This window comes from Cibotium barometz, chromosome 4 (assembly GCF_041138505.1).
Source record: "Cibotium barometz isolate CiBa-2024 chromosome 4, ASM4113850v1, whole genome shotgun sequence".
NCBI lineage: Eukaryota > Viridiplantae > Streptophyta > Polypodiopsida > Cyatheales > Cibotiaceae > Cibotium > Cibotium barometz.
The window spans coordinates 17,413,642-17,439,953 of NC_141049.1; the positions used below are offsets into that span (position 1 = coordinate 17,413,642).

Consider the following 26,312-nt stretch of genomic DNA (forward strand, 5'->3'; position numbering starts at 1 on the left):
CGACGTACTAAGGGTATGCACTCGCAGGAGCGGATTAAGAACACCACTAACCCACTCCTCTCCTGCATGCGCGACATGTCACACTCAAATTGATCCGCTACCGTCATTCCCTCAGGGCTAGCTTCCTACAACTCGATTTTCTATGCACCCACATATCCTAAAACCATGATAATACATCACATTTTGTCCTATAAACTCCTCCATTAAATATTAATATGTTGAGCTCTGTGTAACTCTCTTTAAAAAAAATAATAATTCGGGAAGCTCTCTTTTTTTAACTCTCTTTGTTGATACTTCCTCCTAAATGGCATGTGGTCTGTCCCTTTTCTCACTAAAAAATAAAAATAAAAATAAAATATTCCTCGCAAGACAAAAAAAACTCTCTTTAACCCTTTATTGAATATTAATTAAATGTTGTTATGAAAACTTACGGCGGCACACGGGGTTCAAAATCGGAACACCTAGGTCTGTGAAGCTTCCTTTTGTGCTGCGCCTCATTGTCGGGAGCGCTTGCTGCAGGTGGGTGTTTGCGAGACACACACACACACAGAGAGAGAGAGAGAGAGAGAGAAGGGGAGAGAGAGAGAGGGAGAGAGAGATGGGGAAGCACAAGACCAAAGCGCCCCCTTCAAAGGGGAAGCCCAAGCACTCCTTGGATCAGCAGAGGCGCGATGGCAACAAGAAGAGCGAGAGCCTGCGGAGCTCTGCGACCGTGCGCCGCCTGAGCATGTACAAGTCGCGTCCTGTCCGCAACAGCAAGGGCCGCATTCTCCATCATGACCTTCAGTCCCACGACATGCCTTCCACTCGCATCCAACCAGATCGCCGATGGTTTGGTAAATTTTTTTTATAACAAACCCAAATTGCTTTTTTTTTTTTTTTTTTTTTTTTTTTGGGGGGTTGGGAAAATTAAGGCTGCCATTAGAATCATCAGATCTTTTAGTCAAAAAAAATTCCTGAAAATCGTGAGTCGTTTGTTCAATTTAAAAGAGAGTTGTTAATCAAATAAGGGAACTGCTATCTAGCATTTTAATATTGCCATTAGCCTAGATGATAAGATTTTCCTCCTTTTTCGCAACTTCAGAACTTGCAAGAATTTTGTACACGCCACATGTCTCAGGTCTTAGATGCATGTGGCATGACTATCTATTGAGGCATCCTACAGAGTATATAAAATGGCAAGGCCATTGAGTGTAGAGTCAAATACGGAAGCACCAGTGTGTACATCTGTGAGTGGGGAATTCAGTGCTCAGAGACATTGGCCCATGAAAGTAAGGCTTGGAATAGCAGGCTTTGGACATAACTGGATAGGAATTGGTGTAGCTTTGCCTAGATCCCTTTCTTGCATTGGTATCAGAACTTTGACTAGATCCCTTTCTTGCATTGGTATCAAAACTTTGCTTAAATCCTTGCTTAGGAAGTGATTAGTGATTAATCATTTTTGGATTAGGCTTACATAGTTTTTCAGATTTGATTTGATATATATATATATATATATATATATATATATTTCAAAAAAGAGACTTCTATTATTAAGTATGAAAAAGGCATACAACAATCACAGCTATAAGCCGGAATAGAATAGAATCACCCCACTATGTAAGGTGATTTCAACCATTGAGGAGCATCATGATGCCATGAGAGACCTATGGGACTAGAGGAAAAGAAAATGCCATGGTCTCACTTCCGCATAAATATAACGTGTTTTGCTTGCACGGAACGAGAGGACCCTTGAATACGAGCCCAAGTAGCCATGAGAGTATGGATGATATCACCCCATATAGTATTAATGCATTGAGACCCAAAGATATGGACACCCTCAATAGCCTCCGTGCATCTAGCTCTCTAGATCTGCCATGCTGTAATACTGGCAACAATCTCCCAACTGGTGTCAATCCTTTGTCGGGGGAGTGTATAATCAGAGTGAGGGACATCCTACAACAAACCATGTTGGGCAATACCTCTACGAATGAAAATAGCAGAGTTTGTACCACTGCCCTTGTAAAAAAGCTGTGCATCGGACTAGGAGAGCCAAGCAACTGTCTCCCAAGTCACATGCATGGTGCGACCACTCAATTTGCCCATAAGTTGGACTATAGAATCCCAAATCTGCTATGCAAGGTTGCATCCCCATAAACACTGTTGTATAGTCTCAGAATCTGCCGCAGGCTACTGGTCGGCCAGTCCAAAACAGGCCGATAGCAGCATAAGAGCTCACGACTAGTAATAGCAGCCCACAACTAGCAAAAAACAGGTCGGCCATGTATCAAGCAGTCGGCGAGTGCTGCACAACAGGTCGGGTATCAACCTAGCAGTCGGCTAGCATCTGATACAGGCGATATGCCTCCCACACCCAGAAAAAATTGAAAAAAGATATGGAGAGTGAGAAAAAATGGGGGAACACCAAATCTGGGTGGGCACACCCATAACAAAGGCCCTGGTGTAATGTATAGACAAGAGATGATTGCTAACACCCCCTCTCAGCTCCTGGATGTGGAACCAACCCCAAGGAGCTGGAGTGCCGTCGGAGCATAGCCTGAGGTAGAGACTTCGTGAAGAGGTCCGCCGCATTGTCCTCCGTCGAACAATAAAGAAGCAAGATATTGTATCTCTATGTGATTGGTCCGGGCATGGAAGACCGGGTTCCGAGCAATAGCGATACTGCCCTGGTTATTGCATTGGATGACCATGGGCTTCTTCTGTGGAAACCCAATCTCGCCAAGCAACCTCCGTAGCCACACAACACCACAAGCAACACCACAAGCAGCCTGGTACTGTAAACAACAAGGCAATAGTTGGCTGCCTCTTGTTGCTCCATGAAACAGCTCGTGAGCCGAGGGTAAAACTGTAGCCTAATGTAGATCTTCTCGTGTCTGGATCTCATCCCTAATTGTTGAGAGATGTAATCGCGGTGTTGTGTGTATGTGGGAAAGCACCCTAGAGGTGCAAGATATTGTGGCAAGATAAGAATGCCACATGTAATATTGAATGGTGTGTGAGTGTTGACCAAAAGAGTGGAAAAGGAGTTGCCACATGGATGATGACATGTAAAGTGGGATAAGGCTAGAAAGCCTATATCATTGTATGGTTCACTTGAGAAATGCAATAGAGCTATTGTTGAGTGTGCAATCTCTCTCTCTCTCTCTCTCTCTCTCTCTCTCTCATGGAGTTTTTAGTGTGGTTTAATCCACCTTCATCTTATGCTTAATCTATTGTCTATCACCATGATCAATCCCATTTTTGGATTGTTAACATGGCATCAGAGCTTGGGTGGGCTCTTGGTCATGGTGATTACTATGTATATTAGCTTGTTTGTGTGTTTGTTTGATTAAGCATGTTATTATGGTTCATTTTAAAAATGCCAACGGAGCCACCACGCTCCCCAAACCTGTCGCCCACACAGAAGCGATCAATCCGTGATAGATTAGTCCCTCCCTGCGGGCGATCCGACCGAGAAAAACTAAGACTGTCCTGAGAACGGGAGAAAGCCTCATGCTGCCATGCATCACTGATCCGTAGTGTCGTACAAAATCGCTCCCAAGTTGCAAGCTCCGTGCCGTGCACTGTAACATGACTGCCTCCCACCCTATCGGCCGGGTCCTCAAGCATGTTGAAGTCTCCCCCAACACACCAATGTGCGGCCTCGGGCAATGCATCTGTAACAAGGGTCCAAAACTCTGCTCTGGCACTAGCATGATTGGGCGCATAGACATTGAGCACACTAATGTGCTCATCGTGCATTCTCAGAATAACATACTGCGCTCTACTAGGCACAGTGACCCCGCGATCCACAATGGCTTGCCGCCATGCATCCGCAATGACCATACATACTCCTCCCTGCCCACCCAAGGGGCCAAAACCTGCAGACCAAAAAGTGTCCCATCTACCAAGCATCACCGAACCATATCTCTGAATCCTGCTCTCACTCAAATGGTGCTCCTGTATCATCAGAATATCAATACTACCCCCAACCAGGCATCTCTGAAGCTCCTGCCTCAAGCAACCACGATAACGTACAGTGTGTGCACCGCCAAGGCCCTGTACATTCCATGAGATGATTCTCATGGATGACCTGCTGAGGTGGAGGCTGTCTCAGCCATACGGTGGGCCTTCGCAAGCGGCTTGGATGGAGAGTAATCCCCATCCGAGCAACTACGAATCTGCCCACCTGGTGTGCTACAAGAGTCTCGGACCAGGCGCCAGTGGCTATGTCCCATAGCGGCTGCCTCCGGCTCGGAGAAAGAATCGTCATGTATGCATACATAGCCAGGGTCTCGCGCCAGGTCTGCCACTATGCGAACCACCAAGTGTCGATTCCCGGAGGCATCCGCACTCCCGGTATCAAAGAAATGTGCCAACTCTCAGAGTCGGCCTACCATGTTTGTAATCTCCAAGTCTCTCACATGGTGAGAAAACTCAACTGCCTGTGTCTGCAAAATACTAAGAGCAAGATCCAGAGTCCACTCCCGGTCGCGAGTGCCGCAAAGAGGGAAGGAGAAGGCCACCGCTGAATCAAGTGCCTCCTCCCCTCGGGCCGGAAGTATCACCACATGAACTCTGATAGGTGCTGGCTCATGGGGGCCCTCCGCTCATAATAGGCGTGTAAAGGAGTAGTCGAAAGCCTCCGAGCGCTGTCTAGTGTGGAGACTACTCAGCCGACTGCGGATAGAGGATATCCGTGAAGCACGAATCGGCATGGTAGGTCTCCTCTGCGGTACACGAGCAAGGTTGGTGCTTAGTGCCCGCCGGACTGCAAGTGAGCGCCAGGGCATTGCCAGTGCTTCCCGGGGAGCTGAGACGAGCGGAGGGGGAGGAGGGGGGGGAGAAGGGGGTGGGGAAGGAGAGGCTGAAAATGCGGGAGCGGGAATGGGAGGAGGCGAGGGTGGAAGCGAGGTGGGAGGGGGGGACGTGGGAGGGGGGGGCGTCGGCATCTCCTGATCCTCAGTCTGCGCTGGGGTCTCCTCTTGGAGGGGAGCAAAACTGTTCCTCACTGGAACCCAATGATGCTGAGGCTGTGTCTGCTGCTGCGTCGGTCTGTGGGCATGCTGTTGTGGCTGTCTCCCTCTACGGCGCCCCTGTCCAGGCTGCCAATCAGAGGTCTCTGTGGGCTGAGCAGGTGTCCCAGAGGCTGCCTGTTGAGCCGCATCTGTGGTGGACGGGCCATCGGAGGTTTGTTGCTGCTGCGGTGAAGGTCGGGGTCTCCTGCGAGGGCAGGCCTTGGCCAGGTGGCCGACTTGCCTGCATATAAAACACTGGTTCGGGAGCCCCGAAAACTCCACTCTCTGATCGATCCATCCCCCCCTATCCTAGGTAACTGAATGACCTTCGGAAGGGAGGAGATATCAGGAACCAAAACTCTGACCGAAGGAAGGCCAATTGCTCTAGCCACCACTGAAGCTGTTGTGGGGCCAGTCTCAAGCACCGAGCTCACCAATGATCCTATCCTGGCAAGGAGCGGAAGGTGCTCGCGGCGAAGTCCAGGAAAGCAAATTGTGACATGGAATAGGCGCTCTCCTTGCTCGGCCGTTGTTGGGTCGAAACCATGCTGCCAATGTCTGAAGAAGGCCCGAGTGCCCCTGATGTTAAGGGGACTCATGGCTAGGACCTGGGCCACGCTCTGGGCTGTCTCGAACTCAATCTGGTAGTGTCCGCGGCCCAGTAACTGACCGTCCAGGATCTTGCCCACATCTGCAAGAAGGCGGGCCTGGAGAAGATCCTGGATCTCCCCTCTGCTGGAGCGGGTGCCAACTATACGGCAGATGGTGGAATGTATGTGGAGGCGTTCCACCTCTGCGGTGAGGCTCGCTTCCTCTTCTGGCAAAAGAGAAAGCTTGATGGGGGTATCCTCAGGGGCGGGCGAGGGGGCTGCGGAAGAGTCCCTTTGAGGTGAGGCGGGTCGGGCCTCCATCAGAGTCTGAAGCTGAGACAGAGGGTCCTGCAAGAACCAAGCTGCACGAAAATGGGGGAAAGCGCGGAGCGGGGAGGGAAAGACCGAAAGCGAGGGGGGGGAAGGGCGGATGACAGAGGAGAGAAAAAGGGGGGGGGGGAGGCGAGGGGAAGCGGGGAGGGAGCGGGAAGGGCGCGATAGGGGGTGGGAAGGGCGAAAAAGGGAGGGGGGGCGAAAAGGGGGGGAGAAGGGCGCGAAAGGGGGGCGGGGGTAGGCGGGCACGAAAGGGGGGCAGGAGCGTGAAAGGAAGAGGGGGCAGGCGGGCAAGGGCGGGATGCGGAGGGGGGGGCGCGAGCAAGCGGGTACAAAGGAGAGGGCGAAGGGAGAGGGCAAAGGCGAGGGCAAGGGTGTGGGTGAAGGCCGGCAGGCGGGGGGCGAAGGCGATGGCGAAGGTGAGGGCGAAGGCGGGCAGCAGACTTGAGCGGGGGGGGGGGGGGGGGCGAGAGCTTTAGCGAGCGGCTTATCTTGTTGTCAGTCTACCAGCCAAAATCTTCTCACGAATAAAGTGATATTGTATCTGTATGTGCTTGGTCCGGGCATGGAAGTCCGGGTTCCAAGCAATAGCTATACAGCTCTGGTTGTCGCACTGGATGACCGTGGGTTCGTTCAGTGGAAACCCAATCTTGCCAAGTAACCTCCGCAGCCACACCACCTTGCAAATAGCACCACAAGCAGCTCGATACTCTGCCTCAATAGAAGACAAGGCAATAGTTGGCTGTCTCTTGTTGCTCCAAGAAATCGTTGCTGAGTCAAGGGTAGAGCCGTATCCTAAAGTAGATCTCCTCGTGTCTGGATCTCCTTCCCAATCAAAGTCACTCCAACCTTGGAGGCTGACTTGGTCCTTCGTTCCCCCTCCAATGTTACAAAAGAGTCCAAAATCCTTCGTACCCTGCAAATACAGCAAGATCCAAATCGTGCGTCCCAATGAGTCTTCAAAGGTGTTTGCATAAATGAGCTCAACAGCCCCATCGGAAAACTCAAGGCCAATCTGGTAATCAACAACCAAATCAATGAACCGACAAGCTTCCGATACAAGGAGGCATCAACTTGCTCATAATGATCATGTACAATAAGTTTGGTATTTGGGTCCATCGGAGATGAAATAGGCTTGCAGTTCTCCATCCCAAAGGCCTCTAGCAACTCATGAACATACCGTTGTTGAGAAACAAAGAACCACCCTTTGGGTCTACTAAATCTCCAATTCCAAAAAGAAATGGAGTAAGCCTAAATCCGTCATCTCAAACTCCTTTGACAAGGCAACCTTCGGCATAGCTATGTGCTCCACATGACCGCCAGTGAGAATAAGATCGTCCACATAGAGGATAATCAAGGTGACCATACCATGTTCCTAAAAGAGATACAAGTTCGGATTTGCAATTGATCTCTGGAAACCCTTTCTAAGAAAGAAAGAATCAATCTTTTGGTTCTAAGCCCTGGGAGCGTGTTTAAGACCATACAAGGCCTTCCGTAACCTGTAAACCATACCTTTTGATCCCGGAACCTCAAAGCGTGGAGGTTGCTCAACATACACCTCCTCCTGCAAGTCACCATTCAGGAACGCAGATTTCACATCCATCTGATAGACCGGCCACTGCTGAGAAGAGGCAATGGCAAGAACTGTCCGAATCATGGTCATCCGAGCTGTCGATGCGAAAGTGTCCTCATAGTCGATGCCTGGCCGTTGAGCATAGCCCTTAGCCACAAGTCTGGCCTTGTGCTTGTCCATTGACCCATCGGACGTATACTTGGTCTTGTAGACACACTTGACACCAATGATTGACCATTTTGATGGCCTTGGAACTAAATCCCAAGTTCTATTCTTCTCTATGGATTCAAGTTCCACTTGCATGGCTTTCCTCCAAGTCTCCTGCAAAAGAGCTTCCTTAACTGAAGTAGGCTCTTTGTCCCGAATCATACAAGACATCAATGCATAGTTCACCTGTAAAAGCTCCTTTGATTGACTTTTATCACGAACTCTGTGTGATCTTCAAGGTCCATCTTCCGTGGTCCACTTGGAGGGATACTCCGTAACACCTGACTCCCGAATGGTATCTAACAACCACTTTGGTACCTAAACAGAACGCGGAGCCTCTTGCTGTTGCTGTTTCACATCTCCAACCTCGGCTCAACCTTGACAACTGACTAAGGTTGGCTAGCTGGAACAATAGCCCGGGAATCATCCTCATACTTCTCCAAGAAGTGGTGGCTTCTCAATAGTGGAAGTTGGAACATGCTCATCAAAGACATCTCTACTGACAATAACCTCATTCCGTTCTGGGTCATATATGTCAGAATATGCAGCGGAGATGAAGACAAAATCTGAAAACTCAAGAGCAAGTGCACTGCAGAAAAATACAGCAATAGAGAAGGAGAGAGAGAGAGAGAGAGAGAGAGAGAGAGAGAGAGAGAGAGAGGCGTGTAACTCTGCTATATATACACAAGAAAATCCCGGAAATTGAATACAACATGTGTGGGGGCAAGGGGCCATTTTATACAGCCCCTATGATCCAGTTGGCCAGTAGCAAGGACAACCGACAGCATCAAAAGACACCCGACTTGCTGAAAATCCCAGTCGGCCAGCACACGTGTGAAGTCAGCCAGCCACAGAGAGAGATGGGGAGCAGCAAGAGCAGTCGGCCATCACCTGGATCAATCCCAGAACCAGAGGATAGCCTCCCACACCTGGTAAAAATAGGGAAAAATAGGAAAAAAATATGGAGAGTGGGGAAAAATGAGAAAACACCTAAATCGGCCGGGCACACCCACAACAGAGGCCCTGGTGTAAACATACAGACAGGAGATGACTACTAACACCCCCTCTCAGCTCCTGGATGTGGAACCAACCCCAGTGAGCTGGAGTGCCGTCGGAGCATAGCCTGAGATAGAGACTTCGCGAAGAGGTCCACCGCATTGTCTTCCGTCGAACAGAACTCTAGCAAGATGTCATCAACAACAATCTTTTCACGAACAAAATGCCTCTGGATGACTGTGGGTTCCACCAGTGGAAACCCAAACCTGCCAAGTAACCTCTGCAACCTCACCACCTTGCAAGCAGCACCACAAGCAACCCGGTACTCTGCCTCTGTCGACGACAAGGCAACAGATGGCTGCCTCTTATTGCTCCATAAAACTGCTCCTGAGCCAAGGGAAAAAGTGTAGCCTGATGTCAAGGTCCTCGAGTCTGGCTCTCCTCCCCAATCCGAGTCACTCCAACCGTGGAGTGTGACTCCATCCATCAATCCCCCCTCCTGTGTAAAAGAGTCCAAGATCCTTCGCATGCTGCAGAAACCACAAGATACGCAATCCAGCCTCCCAAAAATTCCTCTACAAACATGAGCTCAACAGCCTCATGAGGAAGCTCCCGTCCAATCTGGTATTCAGCAACCAGATCAATGAACCATTCTGCTTCTGAGTCAAGGAGGCATCATACTGCTCAGAAGGATCAACACCTATAACGGTGGGATGCCAAGTCTTGGAAACCTGTTGAAGACCACTCAAGGTCTTTGAAAACCTGTAAACCACCCCCTTTGAATCCGGAACCACAAAGCTTGGAGAATGTGCAACATCCACCTCCTTCTGCAAGTAATCAACTGTCACCTGCCTGGCTTTCCAATAGGTCCCCGTGGAAAGAACTTCCTCAACTACAGGAGTTTCTTTGTCCCGAATGCTACGAGACATTAGAGCATAGGTTACTTGTAAAGTTTCCTCTGACTGACGAACACAAGAACTACCAACATATGTACTGGAAAGTTCTTGCCAACTGCTGCCATCATCTGGCAAGCTAGAAAGCCTGCACCTGCAGCGTATCCACACTTAAGTGGCCATTACCAGACTACCACTCATCACAAAACTGAGGACCTGGGAGAGTGAGTGCTGAAAGTTTGTAAACTCCATTCTCCACTCCGCCTTTCCAAACTACCTGGCCTGTTGCCTTGTCCTGGAGAGCAACAAAATGCTCATCAAACTCCACCCCTACGCTAGTCTTGCAAACCTGATGCACTGACAACAGATGAAAACCAAGTGATGGAACATACAACACCTGGGAGGAATGCTTCCCCCCTCTGCCATCGGGAACTATCTTCACCTTGCCCTCACTATGAACTGGGATAATGGATGTATCCCCAGTAAGGATGTGACCAGAATACCTGCAAAGATCCTGTAAAGCCAAACGAGAAGGAGTCATGTGAAACCGATCCCGTCAAGTGGGAATAGACTCCGTTGGACACCCACACGCGTAATAGCACAACTTAATATCACAATTTGAAATGGACAACTTAATAACAACTGATCATGCTGAAGTCCTGAGAATCCTACAGTAACAGGTGATCTAGGTTGAAAACCATACATAAGCATGAAAGGACTAAAACCTATACTCGTATGCTAAGTACTGTTATATGCAAATTCTAACATAGGAAGATAATCCTCCCATGAACTCTGTCTTTTGGATACATATGCTCGAAGCATATCCTCCAAAATCTGATTCACCCTTTCAGTCTGGCCATCAGATTGAGGATGATCTGAGGAACTCAAATTCAAAGTTGTTTCCAACTTCTCAAAAACAAGTTTCCAAAAATCACTCGTAAACTTAGAGTCCCTATCATTGACTATGTCCTGCGGTAACCCGTACAATCTAAACAATTGCTCGATAAACTGCCGTGCTAATTGCGTAGCTGTAATAGTCTTCCGAGTCGGTAAAAATCTAGCCATTTTTGTCAAGCGATCTACCACAACCCAAATAGAATCGTGGCCTCGATGTGTTCTTGGCAATCCGGTAATAAAATCCATGGAAATACTTTCCCATTTATTACCTGGGATTTGCAAAGGATGCAACAACCCAGCCTGTCTAAAGCGTTCAGCTTTATTTGCCTGACAAATTTGACACTTGAGAACATAATCTTCTACATACCCTTTCATCTTTGGCCAATAAAAAGTGTGTTTCACTAATGATAGTGTCCTGTGTACCCCAGGGTGTCCAATAGAAGGGGCGTCGTGACACTCCTTAAGAATCTTGGACCTAATGTCCGGGATCTGTGGTACACAAATTTTGTCATTACGGAATAGTAAACCATTCTGAATCATCCACTGGCCTCCGGCAGCCTGAATAGTAGACTGCTCAGTCATCGAGTCTTGGTCAATCAATGAGCTCCCGTCCTGGATCTTCTGTCAAAATGGACCAAAATAACTATCAGTCCTGCAAAGCCCTCTCAATGACTGAAATAAGTCGGTAGAAATCTCGGTGAACGACAAAGTATTCACCTCTCTAATCCGACTAAGCGCATCTGCAATACTATTCATGGACCCTTTCCGATAACGGATCTCAAAATCAAAATCTTGCATTAACTCTGCCCAGCGAGCTTCCCTTCCTCTCAAATCATCCGCATCACACACATACTTGATTGACTGATGATCAGTCAATACCACAAACTTGGAGCCATATAAATAATGTCTCCAAACCTTGAGAGCATGAATCACAGCATAAAGCTCCTTCTCAAGGGTTGGCCAACGAGATTGAGTGTCGTCTAGCTTTTTACTTTCAAAAGCAACCGGTCTACCATCTTGAAATAAAGCAGCCCCGATAGCATAGTCACTGGTATCAGTTTCAAGAACATAAGGCCGACTAGGATCAGGTAATGCTAAGATAGGTGCTTCCTTGACTTTATCTTTCAAAAGTCTGAAGGCCATATCCAAATCGTTATTCCAAGTGATAGGTTGATTTGACTTACGTCCACGATCTTTCAATAAGTCGGTCATCGGTAGTGTGAGCTGAGAGTACTCCCGTACAGATTTCCAAAGAAAAACAACAAAACCAAGAAAAGAACGAAGTTGTTTCACTGTTCGTGGTATAGGCCAGTCCAGAACCTTCTGAACTCGGTCATAGTCAATGCTCAATCCATCTCTAGTGATCTTGTGTCCCAAGTAAATGATTTCGGTCATAAAGAACTCACATTTACCTAACTGAGCATATAGTCGATTCTGTCTTAAAATAGATAAGACAATCGTGAGGTGTCTGACATGATCCTCAAGAGTACGACTATAAATCAAAATATCATCCAAGAACACCACCACAAATTTCCCCAAATGTTCACGAAAAAGATCGTTCATCATTTGTTGGAAAGTGGCTGGAGCATTGGTTAACCCAAAAGGTAATACGAGAAACTCGTAATGGCCATACCTAGTCCGAAAGGCGGTTCTTTCGACATGCCTTTCATGAATACGTATCTGTTGATAGCCAGTACGTAAATCTATCTTCGTGAAATATTTCGCTCCTGCTAACCGGTCAATCAGGTCATCTGATCTAGGGAGAGGATAACGGTTCTTAATGGTCAGCTTGTTCAATCTTTTGTAATCTATACACATCCTCCAGGTATTGTTCTTCTTTCTCCTAAGCAACATAGGTGCACCCCAAGGTGATTTACTTAGACGGATCTGGCCCATTCTCAAATAATCTTCGAGTTGTTTAGCCAACTCATCTTCCTCAGCTTGGCTCATCTTGTAAGGTGGAATACTGACAGGATGAGCACCAGGGATCAAGTCAATACGATGATCTACTGCCCGTTCAGGTGGTAAACCTGATGGCAGTTCCTTAGGAAACACGTCTTGAAACGAATCAAGTATCTTCTGTAATTCTTTGCTTTCAAACACACTTAATTCATTTGCATCCAAGGAAGGGATGAGAAAGGAAGAAAGTGGAATCAATACACAATGGAAAGCGGTATACAAAGAAGAATCCATTATATTTCCAAAATCAATTGTATTTACAAGAGGTCCTTGAGAGGGATGAATACAATCACCTAAAATACTATACTTGGTGTCCCTATGCTGAAAAGAAAAAATATGACTAGACCAATCTATTTGGACTTGAAGAGACTTAAACCACTCAATCCCTAATAACAAGTCTACATTTTCTAGATGCATTACATAGCATTCCAGAGTGTCTTTGTAGTCCTGAATCTGGATTGGAAGCATCTCCACCTTGCGATCCCAAACTTGCCTTCCCGCAGGTAGGCGTACCTCATAGGTATGGTCGCTGAGTGTCGTATCAAGACTCAATTTCTGCACAAGTTTGTAGTTAACAAAGTTATGTGAACTGCCAAGGTCTAAAAGAATGTGAATTTTATGGCCATTCACTTCTCCATAAACTCGGAGAAGATCATGCAAGCCAAATACCTTAGAATTGAACAGACAATCAGAACAAGTACTAGGGCGAGAAAGTACAGTAATTGACGTACCTGTCAAAGACAACTGGTTAGCTGCCTTTGGCTTGGGTCCTGCGTTTGTCTTGGTACCCTTTTGCTTTGGGCACTCGTTACGCATGTGTCCTTTTTCTTCGCAGATAAAACAACGTCCTTCCTTCTTGAGCTTTAAAGCCCTAAGGAGTCGTTTCTTCTTCGCTGGTGTCGAACTGGAATTCTTCGAAGGTTGGTCCGAAGACTTTCCTTCGGTCGTGTTAGCCATAGGTGCAGAGAACTTTCTTTTATACTTGTTCCCCTGCTCGGTAACGGGTTTCGACTTGGAAGAGACCATTGTATCATCATAGATACGAGCTGACGGAATGGCCTCGTCCAAAGTTTTACATTTGTTATTTTTAACCTGTAATCGGTACGAGTCTGGTAAACCAGCTACGAAAAACCCCAAAAGAGTAGTGGGATCCATCTTTGTAGCTTTCATCTGCAAGTCACGAAACTTCTGGAGGTAGACCTCATAAGTGAGATGCTGCGAGGTCATGGTCAAAGCTGAAAACCGGGCAACAACATCATAATCATCCTCTTTCTTGAGGAATTCTTTCTTGAAGATGTCTTCGAATTGTGCCCAAGTCGTTGGCTTAGGGTTGAGTTCCTTCCACCAAAGCAAAGCTTTGCCGGTCACGAAGCTGCCCTCGCGGGCCTCGAGACTGCTATCGGCCTCGGTTGCGTAAAGAAGGTGCATGTCTGCACTAGATCCAGGCTCCATGACCGTAGAGTTCTCACAAACTCGCGAGACTCTCTATATTCCAATAACTAACCTTGGCCACCCTTTTATAGGCTCTTGACCGGTCATCGGGCGTCCACACTTGGGCGTCCGCCCGTCCATACTTGGGTGCCCGTCCGTATGATGTAAATAGATGTGGATGTGGATGTGATGAGATGTGGATGATGTGATGTGATGTAAATGGATGAAAATGAGATGTGACGTGATAGATATGCATGTGAATGAATGGATGGATGTGGATAGATGTTCATGTGAACGAATGGATGGATGTGGATAGATGTTCATGTGAACGAATGGATGGATGTGGATGAATGTGATGAGATGTATGAGATATGGATAGATGTGGATGGAATGAATGAGATGTGATGTGGATAGATGTGGACGTGATGTAATGTGGATGGAATGAATGTGATGTGATATGGATGGAATGAATGTGATGTGATAAGGATAGATGTGGATGGAATATATGTGATGTGATGTGGATGTAATAAATGTGATGGATATGAATGGGTGTGATGGATGTGAATGGGTGTGATGAGATATAAATGGATGTGATGAGATGTGAGTGGATATGATGAGATGTGAATGGATGCGATGAGATGTGAATGGATGTGAATGTGATGTGATGATATCCAAAAGGATGCGATGAGATGTGAATGGATGTCTGAATGGATGCGATGAGATGTGAATGTGAATCTGATGTGATGATATCTAAATGGATGTGATGTGATGTGAATATGATGTGATGAGACGTGAATGGAACAGATGTGATGTGATGTGAACGGATGTGATGTGGATATGGGTAGATGTGAATGGATGAGATGTGATGATGAGAATGGATGTGATGTAATGTGACGAGGATCTGAATAGATGTAATTGGATGTGATGAGATGTGATGTGGATGAATGTGATGTGATGTGGATAGATGTGATGAGATGTGATATAATATGATTAGATGAGAATGGATGAAGGATGATGGGGATACATATGACTGGATGTGGAATAAGCAATGTGAATTGATGTAGAAGAATGTGGAATCCCTAACTCAGCTCGTCGATTAGCTTGCCTAGTTCCAAGCTTCCCCAAGCCTCGAAACTAGTCTTGCGTGTGTGTAGCACACGGTAGATACACACTGTGCACATGACAAGTCGCCTGGCTGCCAGAGCACAGCCGCCAACTGAAGGAACAGCAGCCATGTACAGAAGGTACAGCCGCCTGAGGGAGAAGAAGCAGCCTGGAGGAGGAGATGGAGGCGCACAGTCGTCCGCAGAATAGGAGAAACAGCCGTCAACCTGTGGTGTAGCCGCCTGATGGATAGTAGCCACCTGGCTGCAGCCTGCGCAACCACCTGCTGTGTAGTGGGCAGCCCGTCGGAGAAGATGAAGCAGCCGCCTGCAAGAGGAGGCAGCGCAGAAGTCTGTACAGAAGGAGGGGCAACAGCCACTGTGCAGAGGAGGCAGCCGCCTGTATGGGAGGAGATGCTTGGCTGCCGCTTGTGCCGCCTGTGCCGCCTGTGAGGTGGTGTAGAAGTAGCCGCCTGGCTGCAGAGAAGGAGACAGTACAGAATGTGTATTTTGAGGCTAGTGTGAATGGTCTTGAGTATAATATCATGTTGGATATGGTATGGAGCTTTAGTCGGAGGGCTGTGCCCTGGCAAGAGTTCGATCTTGTGATCCATCAATCGTTTCGGCGGTAATTCGGTTGGCAATTTCTCGGGCAAGACATCCTGGAACTCATCTAGAATTTCGTGTATCTATGCTTCACTAATCTTGCACTTTGTCTGTTGTGCATCCTTAACCTTCATCAGACATAAGTGTATTTGGCACCCTTGCTTAGCTACCCTCTCTGCCTGCTTGGCACTGCACCATAGCGACATCTTGCCGCGACTATTTGTCACTTTCTGAGTCTTACTAGACCCAGTTGCATACATCGGGGTGCTCTGGATTTTGCCTCCAATGTTCTTGTTGACTGCTTTGTCCCCCGAGTGAGGACGGATGCATGGCACACTGACTCCTACTCCCTGCATATCCAGTATCATGGTATTCACACCTTTTCCCATAAAGGCGATGAGATATTTGTCGACCCAACTGAGCCCTACAATCACTTCGAAGGCATCCATGGGCACAACTATGAAATCCAATCGCGCTTTCCATGCGCCTGCTTGCACTTGCACATTATATGCCATCTTTACATTATCATCCTGTCCTTGTGCGAAAGACATTGACAGTTTATTAGAGTCGCACACCTTCACTCCCAGTTTCTTGGCACAGTTTGGGGTGATGAAATTATGTGTGGCTCTAGGATGGATGCTACAAAGCTCAAGGAGCTCAAGGTACAGTTGAATGAACTGGCCGAAAATGGAATGGTGCGATCCAGCAAGTCGCCGTATGGTGCACCTGTGTTGTTTGTCACAAAGAAGGACAGGTCAGTTAGGTTATGCACCGATTATAGGGCCCTCAACAAATTCACTAGCAAGAACCGCTACCCCATACCAGTAATGGAGGAACTATTAGACTAGCTGGCGGGAGCAAAGTACTTCAGTCGGATCGACTTATGATCCAGATATCATCAAATACGAATCGCCGAAGATGACATTGAGAAAACGGTGTTTCGCACGAGGTATGGAAGCTACGAATGGCTGGTGTTGCCGTTTGGGTTGACCAATGCCCGGCCACCTTCTGCACAATGATGAATGATATCTTCAAAGACTATTTAGATGAGTTTTTGATCATATATATTGATGATCTGCTCATATACAACAAGACCTTGAGTGAGCATAAAGAACACTTAAGAAAGGTATCCCAATAGTTACGGCAGCACAAACTGTATGCCAAACTAGAGAAATGTGAGTTTGCAGTCATTGAAGTGGAGTTCTTAAGATTTGTGGTCAATCAGAAAGGGATACAAGTAGACCCTAAGAAGAGCGAGGCAGTGGTGAAATGGAGTGCACCCCAAACTGTGCGTGAAGTTCGTGAGTTCGTGGGTTTCACACAATTCTGTCGGAAGTTTATCAAAGATTTTAGTAAAATCACCCCCGACTCACTGACATAACTAAAGGCATCAAGTCTTTTAGATGGACAGATATAGAGAGGAGCGCTTTCGAAAAGATGAAAGTTGCAATGTGCTGCACCCCGGTGCTTAAGCTCTCGAAGTTCAACAAGGAGTTTGAGATTCACACGGATGCATCGGACGGGGCCCTTGGAGGAGTATTATTACAAGACGGGCACCCTGTCACGTATGAGTCACGCAAATTCAGCGATGTAGAACGCCGATGGACCACACATGAAAAGGAAATGCAAGCAGTGGTTCATTGCCTTAGGAAGTGGCGCCGTTATGTGCAAGATAAGCACACGAAAGTTTTCACAGATAACATATCTCTAAAGTACTTTCAGACCCAACCTAAGCTGTCACCAAAACAGGGCAGATGGCAGGACTTCATCGTAGAATTTGACATTGACATTATTCACAAACCGGGGAGGCAGAATTTGATGCCAGACGCCTTAAGCCGTATGCCACAATTGAATGCAGTGAGTGTTGCAAATGGTGCACTTTTGGACAAGATCAGAGAGGCTCAGAAATCGGATGCAGCAGTCATTTGAATGGCCACAAAGTTGCAAAATGGTACTTCAGCCGTGGGTTTATTTGATTTCAAAGATGGATTATTCTACGCCCACCAAAAGATGTATGTGTCCAATGACTCGGACCACAAAGCCATGCTACTTTGGGAAACCCACGACTATAAGTTGGCCAGGCATGGTGGGCAGAAGCTCGCTCGAGCAACTTCGACGTCATTTCTTTTGGCCACGTATGATTGAGGATGTAATCGAATATGTTCGCACATGCCCAACATGTCAACTCTTGAAGGCACAACGAGTAAAACCAGCTGGTTTACTGCAAACCATGCCCGTCCCGTCTAGGTCGTGGGACATTGTCAGTATGGATTTTATTGTTGATCTCCTGGAGTCCCATAGACACAACACTATATTTGTGGTAGTGGATTACTTCTCGAAGCAGGCACACTTCATTCCATCTAAACCACCTCTCATGACGTACCAAACTACAAAGCTCTATTTTAGTCAGGTTTTCAAATATCATGGGTTACCAACAGCAATTGTGTCAGACAGAGACAGCAGATTCATGAGTAACATGTGGAGAGAATTATTCAAGTTAATGGACACACAGTTGCGCATGTCTTCAGCATATCACCCGCAAATCGATGGTCAGAGTGAGAGAATCAATCAAGGAATAGAAGACTATATTCGCAGTTATGTTCGTGCTAATCAGAAGGATTGGGCGAATTACTTAGAAATCTTGGAATTTCATTATAACAATTCAATACACAGTGCAACCGGGTATACGCCATTTGAGTTGGCCACCGGTAAAGAGGTCATTACGTCTCTAGCAATTGCTACAGGAAATGTGCATGCTGAAGATGCATTTGCCTTGGGCTTCGTATCTGTGCACTTTCGTGTACCTTGTACACCATCATATGGGACTGAATCAGTGTTTAGCTTTGCTGAGCCCGATGCTCTGATACCAATGTAACACGCGGAAGCTCTGGGGATCTTCTTTCAGCCCCAAACACCACTGAGAACATGCTGATGCAAAAACGCAGACAGAAGGGAGAGTGAGAGTGAGAGAGAGCTGGAAATTTAGTATATTCATATGGTACAAAAAGGTACCCCTAATCTACAGCCATAGGCTGCCTTCATAAAAGGTGGAAAACACCCAAAAAACTCCTAGTCTAGACCCACACCCAAAGGGGGAGTGAATGAATACAACAATGAGCCTTGAGTGCCTTATATAGGCCTTTGGACAAAATAGGGAGCTGGCCGACTGCTAGTTTGCCAGCCGACTGGACACAAAACTGGAAAATCACTTCCCAAACTGCCTTCTCATGCAGCCGACAGCACATCATGCCACTGACAGGTTCTTCTAGCATTCCATGCAGCCGACAGGTCATCTGGTTCGTTCCTAGTCCAACACTTTCCATGCTTTGCACTCTTTTGCTCCAAAATCTGGTTCTAACTGATTCTTAAGTCCTTTATCTGTTGCCCTTCAGGACTAGCCTCAGAGAATGTCCATGGCAAATCTTGCACATGACAATCAAAGCTTCAGGCTCAACAATGCTAAGCACTGATGGTGTCCCAGAGATGAAGGTGCGTCCAAGGAGAGTAACACAAGACATGGAAGAAGTTCCCAGGAGGTTGGTTGGTGGTGTTTCACAAGACCCAAGGGGAATGGCAGCCTTGTGAATGGGATGCCACTTGGGGCATACCAGGAAAGGCTTTCGAGAAAACGGTTCCAAGGGATGATGATCATCCAAGGGGTGGAGTGAAGATGCCAGACTCAATACTTAGGAAAAGAAGACCAAAGAAAGTGTTTAGGGACAGGGTATGAAGGGCCCGGGGACAAGTGGAACATCCTATGGATGCAAGAATAGGTCGGTAGGGTACTCAAGGGGCTACAGGGCTGGTCAGCAGCATCTAGATATTTTTGTCTTTTTTGCTAGCCAACAGCAGGTTGGCTAGTTAGGGATTCCTCATGGGCCTATTTAAGGCTTTGCTAAAAAACCTTTTGATTCATCTGACCCCTCACATAGGGCAGGTCTAGGATAGGTTATTGTTACTCCTTTTTGGGAAGGCCTAAGGCCTCATACGTTGTAACGTTTTTGATATACTAGGAATATACTAAAAATACAGCTATCTCTCTCTCTCTTCTCTCCATCTCTTCTTTGCATTTTGCATGTGGATGTTCCTATGAAAGGTGTTTAGGGCTGAAAGAAGACACAGAGCTTCCGTGCATGTGACACATCATCTCATTGATTCCCATTCACCTAGACGGATCTATACATTGTATTATGATGCAGATAATGATGATGATGATGTATCCGACACATGTGCACATGATGATACACATGTACATGATGATATTGATACACGTGCACATGATGATACACATGCACATGATATTGATATACATGTGCATGGTGATGATACTGACACATGCACATGATGATGATGTATGTGGTATTGATGTGTGAGTTAGATCTTGTGGACATGATCTCGAGGGTAGGGATGTCACTGAGCATTGTGGGTGATGATATGCCTATGCCTACCTACTTTCCTAGGGATCATTTGGATGTATTAGATGATCATGAGGATCTATTAGAGGATCGTGAGCATCCGACTGATGATACATTGGATGCCCATGAGCATGTGATTAGTGATGCGTCCATTGTTACACATGGATTTGATGATACTTCACATGTGGGTTCATGGGACACCTATGAGCATATGTTGGACCATGAGGAGCATAGGCCTGAGTTTCTTGTGTTAGATGTGTTAGGCTACTCTTCTAAGATGTTCACATGTGGAGGGATTCACGATTCGTCCACTATTCCTAGTTCTCATAGCTTTTCTTATCCCACTGTTTACAGTGTACACTTTTCCATGTCCGGCTGCCAAATTCACTCGATAGATGTGATCACTTGGCTGCGAGTACCCCCAACTTTTGCACCAACATGGCACAGGGTCAAACAAGATGATGATAGTGTTTTGCATGATGGATCCATATGTATGGATTAGGTCATTGAGATGGAACTTAAGTAGCAATGCAAGTACTATGCTCTAAGAAGAAAGTATCAATAGAAGTAAACTTAGGATTACCTTTAACTTCAATCACGTTCGCTGCTTTAGTGCCACCTTTTGCTTGAGGGAAAAATTATGAGTGTGGCCCTTTTGGTTGCAAGTGAAGCATTTGCCTTCTTTAATGTTGTGAAGTCTCCTCACCATATGTTTCTGTGGAGTGGCATTGTTTTGCTTTTGGACTCCCACCACCTCCGGACAAGTGATAGAGACTTAGTTCTATGAAGATTTTTCTTTATATATGATTGTGCACCTACTCTTGGGCGTTAATGACATGTGTGGGGATGTCATAGCACGTAGTATGTGCTATGCATGATGGAGTTGATGATTTGAAGCTTTATGAGTACGTGTCAAGCTTGCACTTTCATTTTTGTTAAGTTTGGGAAAGAACCTAAACTTTCAATTGGTATATTTTGCTTTGGCCTACCATGAGATAAACTGTGATTTATTTCTTTTTGTTTTCAATTTCATACATTGGATTAAAAGAGAGGTTTTTCCCTTAACAGTATGTGATTGAGTGATATGGGAAGCAAAGAGGTTCTATGAATACATAATAATGCCTTTTGTTTTAATTGAGAATGGATCTTTCAAATCAGGAAACACAAGAGTCGTTAATCAAAAGGAGTTGGAGAGGTTCCGGGAGGACATGAGGACTCGCATGTCAGACTCCTACACTGTAATTTTGAAAGAGAAGAAGTTACCACTTTCTCTCCTGAATGATCATCAAAAGGTATCATTTTGTGCCGTTTCTTGCATCTTGGAGATATTTGCGTTGTATAAGATTTTGCCCATCTTATCATATATGCGTTATAATCATGAATGCCTTAGTGCAATTAGTTCAATAGGGAGATTCTCAATTAAGAAATTTTCTCTAGTCAATTTACCATTACTACTTTTGTTTTGCTTACCTTGACATTTGTTTGTTTCTAAATAGCAAACAAGGGTGCACCTTTTAGATATTGAGAAATTTCAAGATACATTCGGACCCAAGAAAAAGCGAAGGCGCCCAAAGCTGAACATTGAGGACTACGAGGATCTCATACAGAAAACTGCTGATGTACAAGGTTTGTTCGTGCCCATGTTACTACTTGAGTAATTCTATTCCAAATCCTTCTTATTATATAATTAAAACAACCCTCCTGTGTGTGGGAGGTTGGGGGTTGATATGCTGAAAAGCGACTCTTCCTCTCCATCAATTCTTCTGTATGGTCTGCACAGGTTGTTATAATCCTTCCTTACTCATTTGTGCCTGGAGGTATGTTTTACTCTTTGGATTGTCCCCTTAATGAGAAGAAGCTGATCTAATTAGCTTGAAAACCTGGATTCCAACTTTGTCGTTGGAGAGGGATTTAGCCTAAAATGATAGCTTTTAATGACCATTCAGTGTAAGTGCATTGGCATAGAAATCAGTATTGATGATTATATATGCTTCAGATTGGGACATCTATCACAGGTGTGGAGGGAGCTTGGGTAGTAGCACTATGTGCTCTGTTGGCCTGCACCAGATGGGCATCGGCGGTAGGCTCCTCATTAACCCTCATTAAGGCTCGTTGTAAGAGGCAGGGGCACTGATGGGACCCAGCTGGGTGAAACCAGCTCAGACTGGTTGAGCATCTATTAGGAGTAGGAAGGCCTAAATAGAGGTCCCCGTGCCTCTTGCTTCTGACACAGTCTCCATGTTCTCCACTGTGCATAAATGATTTTATGACATGAGATGGTGGAGTCAGCATATCCGATAGAGGTTGGATCCATGATGAAAAATGATGGCAGTCTTATAGGGGGAATCATGGGAGTAGGGACGGCTGCAACCCTAGTAGAAAATCCATAGTGAGAACTATGGACAGATCCGACTGTAACTGTTGAAGAAAGCAGACAGCTGAAAAAATCAGCAGTTGGGGGTCTGTTTCAGATCCTAGCTTGGCAAGCTTTTTGCACCAGTTGCCCTTGCTTCTAATGTTGAAACTATTGTTACTTACAGAAAAGTTTGAGAACCAAGGAAATACAGAACTGGCTGGGCTAGATGAGAAGGATGAAGGCTTCCGGCAGCAAGTACGACATAGTATGTTCGAGAAAGGCCAAAGCAAGCGCATTTGGGGTGAGCTCTATAAAGTGATCGATTCCTCTGATGTGGTGGTTCAGGTATATGCTGAGAACTCTAATTCTATTTGGCAGAGGTTCTCCTTGTAAGCAAGGCCCCAAGCACATGTGATCCGATTTTTAACTAACAGATTTTAGCATCGTTGAAGGTCTTGGATGCAAGAGATCCTCAGGGAACTAGATGCCGCCACCTTGAAAAGCATTTGAAAGAAAACTGCAAACACAAGCACTTAGTTTTCCTGTTAAATAAGGTGGGCTTTTCTTTTGAAGTATTGAATATTTCTGTTTGCAAGAAATAACCTAAGTAGGTCTTTTACTAATTTTTCTAAAAGTAATATGTAATATCACCAATAATCACCGCTGTTTTGGGTGTGCAGTGTGATCTAGTGCCGGCATGGGCCACAAAAGGATGGCTGCATGTTCTTTCCCGGGAGTACCCAACGCTTGCATTTCATGCAAGTGTTACCAATCCATTTGGCAAGGTTTATAAATTTTAACCCATGTTGTCATGGATATTTTTTTCCTGCATGTCAGAGTGTATGCCACGGACACCACCCCAAAAATGAACCTTGTAGGGTGCTCAATAAATCTGTAAAAAAGTTGTCTGTTGACACACTGTGAAAGGGGAGGCAGACACCTCTCCATGGCTGCTGTGGAGTCTGGACACGTTCATCTGTCTGCAGACAGGTGTGAATCTCCATGACTTGCAGACCCGCATCTTGTGGCATAAGAAGCTTCTGATGATGTGTAGGCTCTTTGGGATAAAGGGTCTCGCATAGTCACATGAAATAATTATATTTTGAGGTTTTGAAGGTTTTTTTGTCTTTTTTTGTGTCTAAAGAATGGAATGGTCAGGTTTTGAAACAGGTCATCCTTTTGTTTATGTATGATGCAACATATTAAAACACCGCTACTACTACCAAATGTAGTATAATTTTTCAGAATTTGGGAAGCGAAGGGAAAAGGGGGAAATTAAGTTATGCTGATAAGTATTGATGGGAGCTTTTGTTTGGGGTGCTCGCAAAAATTGGCACTTCTCTTTTAGGACTTAGTAAGAAAAGAAAGTGAGAAAGCAAGGAGAGGGCAGAAGGATAGGAAGGACAAGAGTGTTAAAGAGTAAAGAAGGAAGAGATGGGAAGAAGAAGAAGAGGAGGATTAGGAGACAGCAGATAATTAGATTTGAAAGAAGGAATAAATGGGATCATGGGCTGCTATGTGCACCCATGGAAGGACAAGAGGCACTACATGCTAGTAAGGGTGAAATTTATGAATGAGGGTGTGTTGCTATGCACGTTAGGATGGGTGGAGTTGCGATGCTGCATGTGAAGGTTGGGCTGTTAGATCTGTGGGTGGAGTTTCAAAAGAAATATGGAGAGTAAAACTTCAAAAACGGAATCTCCAAATTGGGTAAAACATGGGTTTTGTGATAACCTCTCGTTGCATTTTCAAACTTTTGGTAATATTTGTTGTTTTGTGCTTTGAACATGATGAAACGGGTTTTTATGTGACAATGGGCTCCCATTGTGTTAGGCATTGAAACATGACAAAATATGATTTTATGTGGCTATGGGCTTTCATTGTGCTGGTTATAGGAACAAGATTGCTACAAAGAGGTGATATTTGAATTGTATTTTGCTTAGTTTTTGTATTGGTGTGGCAGGGATCCCTTCTCTCCCTGTTAAGGCAATTGGCCCGCTTGAAGAGTGATAAACAAGCAATCTCTGTTGGGTTTGTCGGGTACCCAAACGTGGGGAAATCTTCTGTGATCAACACACTCCGCACTAAGAATGTATATGCCTTTTCCTTTCAAAAGCAAAGCTCGTTTTTATCTTAACTACTTTTTGGGTTTATCCTAAGTGAGAATTCTGAACAGGTTTGCAAGGTGGCTCCTATACCAGGTGAAACTAAAGTATGGCAGTACATCACGTTGACAAAGAGGATCTTTCTTATTGATTGTCCGGGTGTGGTCTATCAAAATCATGACTCGGAAACTGACATTGTTTTGAAAGGAGTGGTAAGTGTGCACATTTTACCTTCACCTTGGTGTATTTACAGATATGCTGGGGATGGGTGGGGAGGTATCATGAGAATGGAAATATTGACTGTAAGGCACTATCATGTTCTTGGGTAAAATAATTTGGTAATTGTATGTGAAGTTGTCCATGTGTTCTATTGATTCCAGGTATGGGTGGAGAACTTTACTGAACACATTGGGGAGGTTTTGACTCATGTGTTCTATTGATTCCAGGTAAGGGTGGAGAACTTAGAAGATGCTACTGAACACATTGGGGAGGTTTTGACTCGTGTCAAAAAAGAGTATTTGACAAGAGCCTACAAGGTCAAGCAGTGGTAAGGCAACACACACACAAGCATGCTGCACGAAAGTTTTTTGTAGATGCTAAAAGCCAGACATATTGATGCCATGTGAAATATGAGTATGCTTTGACCCTTGATGTGCTGGGCATGATGACATGTAGGGATGACGATGAGGACTTCTTAGCACAGTTATGCAAGCTGACAGGCAAGCTTTTGAAGGTGAGTTTATTATCTCAGCATGGATAAAGGACTATGCATGGCTTTTTTGTAAGCCTGTCCTCTAAGCTTTATGCAGCCCCATCTAACCTCTGCACATGTCACCACCATAAGCTATGATAATTTGATTGCAGGGTGGAGAGCCTGATCTTGCCACTGCAGCAAAAATGGTACTTCAAGATTGGCAAAGGGGTAGGATTCCCTTCTTCATGCCACCACCACGACTACAAGAAGATCAAAGCAGTAAGATTGGTCAACAATCAAGGTTTGATATGAAAGTGGTCAGTGCGGAGAAAAGTTTGGGTGAAGGAAAAGCTGAAAAGAAGGATGCTTCAATTCTAGCTGCAATTGATACAGTCATCAAGAAGCAGCAGCTGACACAGGTGCCCGTCCAGAGGAATTTCTTCAATGAAGAAGACGAAGGAGCTGATGGTTTACTAGATGGAGACCTTCAGGAGGGAAATCATCTGGTTGAAAATGATGATGGTACTGATGGAAATGAAGCCTTTGCTGCTGGTTCAGAAGGGAGAATCGTTGGTGCGAATGATGATAGTGATGAAGATGAAAATTTGTCATGGGAGGATGTTTTGAAGAGCGTACAAAGTGAAATGGGTTTGGATGTGCAGCTCGACCTGGGAGCCACCAATCAAAGGCCAAGAAAGAAACAGAGAGTTTGATTCATGTGGAGTTGAACATGTGATGTGTCTACCACTTGTTTGTGGCACCTGCTGTCAAGACTAGCAACCATAGCAGTGAAAGATGCACATGTGTTTTGGTCATGTGTGTCTATTTGAATGGGTTAGCCAAGTGTTTATTTGAGGCAGATGCTATTTAATGCATTGTGCAGGAATCAATTTTATTGCCGCTGATGTCTTGAGTTAATGTTGTTGCATCTATTTCTTTACATGCTTATCATGCTCAAAGAAGCTGCAATATGCTCCAGCAGGGTGATGCTTTGCACAGAAATGTGATTGAATTATGGTCATGTGTGGAGCCCACATGAATGAGAGAAAAGAAGCTTCGTGTAGGAGATGGTAGAAATACAAGAGGAGATGGCTAAGATGAAGGAACAACATGCTAGACAAACAGATGGAATGGATAAATAGATTGCCAGGCTCAAT

General features: G+C 45.5%; 1 protein-coding gene across 1 annotated transcript; it reads left to right on the forward strand.

Annotated features, from left to right (window-relative positions):
- The first annotated feature begins 418 nt into the window (after positions 1-418).
- Positions 419-26,060, forward strand: ATNUG2 (GTP-binding family protein). The gene is made up of 11 exons (XM_086786160.1): positions 419-836; positions 21,159-21,292; positions 21,497-21,626; positions 22,541-22,701; positions 22,809-22,910; positions 23,037-23,141; positions 24,320-24,448; positions 24,533-24,673; positions 24,908-25,008; positions 25,137-25,194; positions 25,326-26,060. The coding sequence occupies exons 1-11, from the start codon at positions 599-601 to the stop codon at positions 25,866-25,868; spliced, it is 1,842 nt and encodes a 613-aa protein (XP_086642286.1). The 5' UTR covers positions 419-598; the 3' UTR covers positions 25,869-26,060.
- Positions 26,061-26,312: the final 252 nt, after the last annotated feature.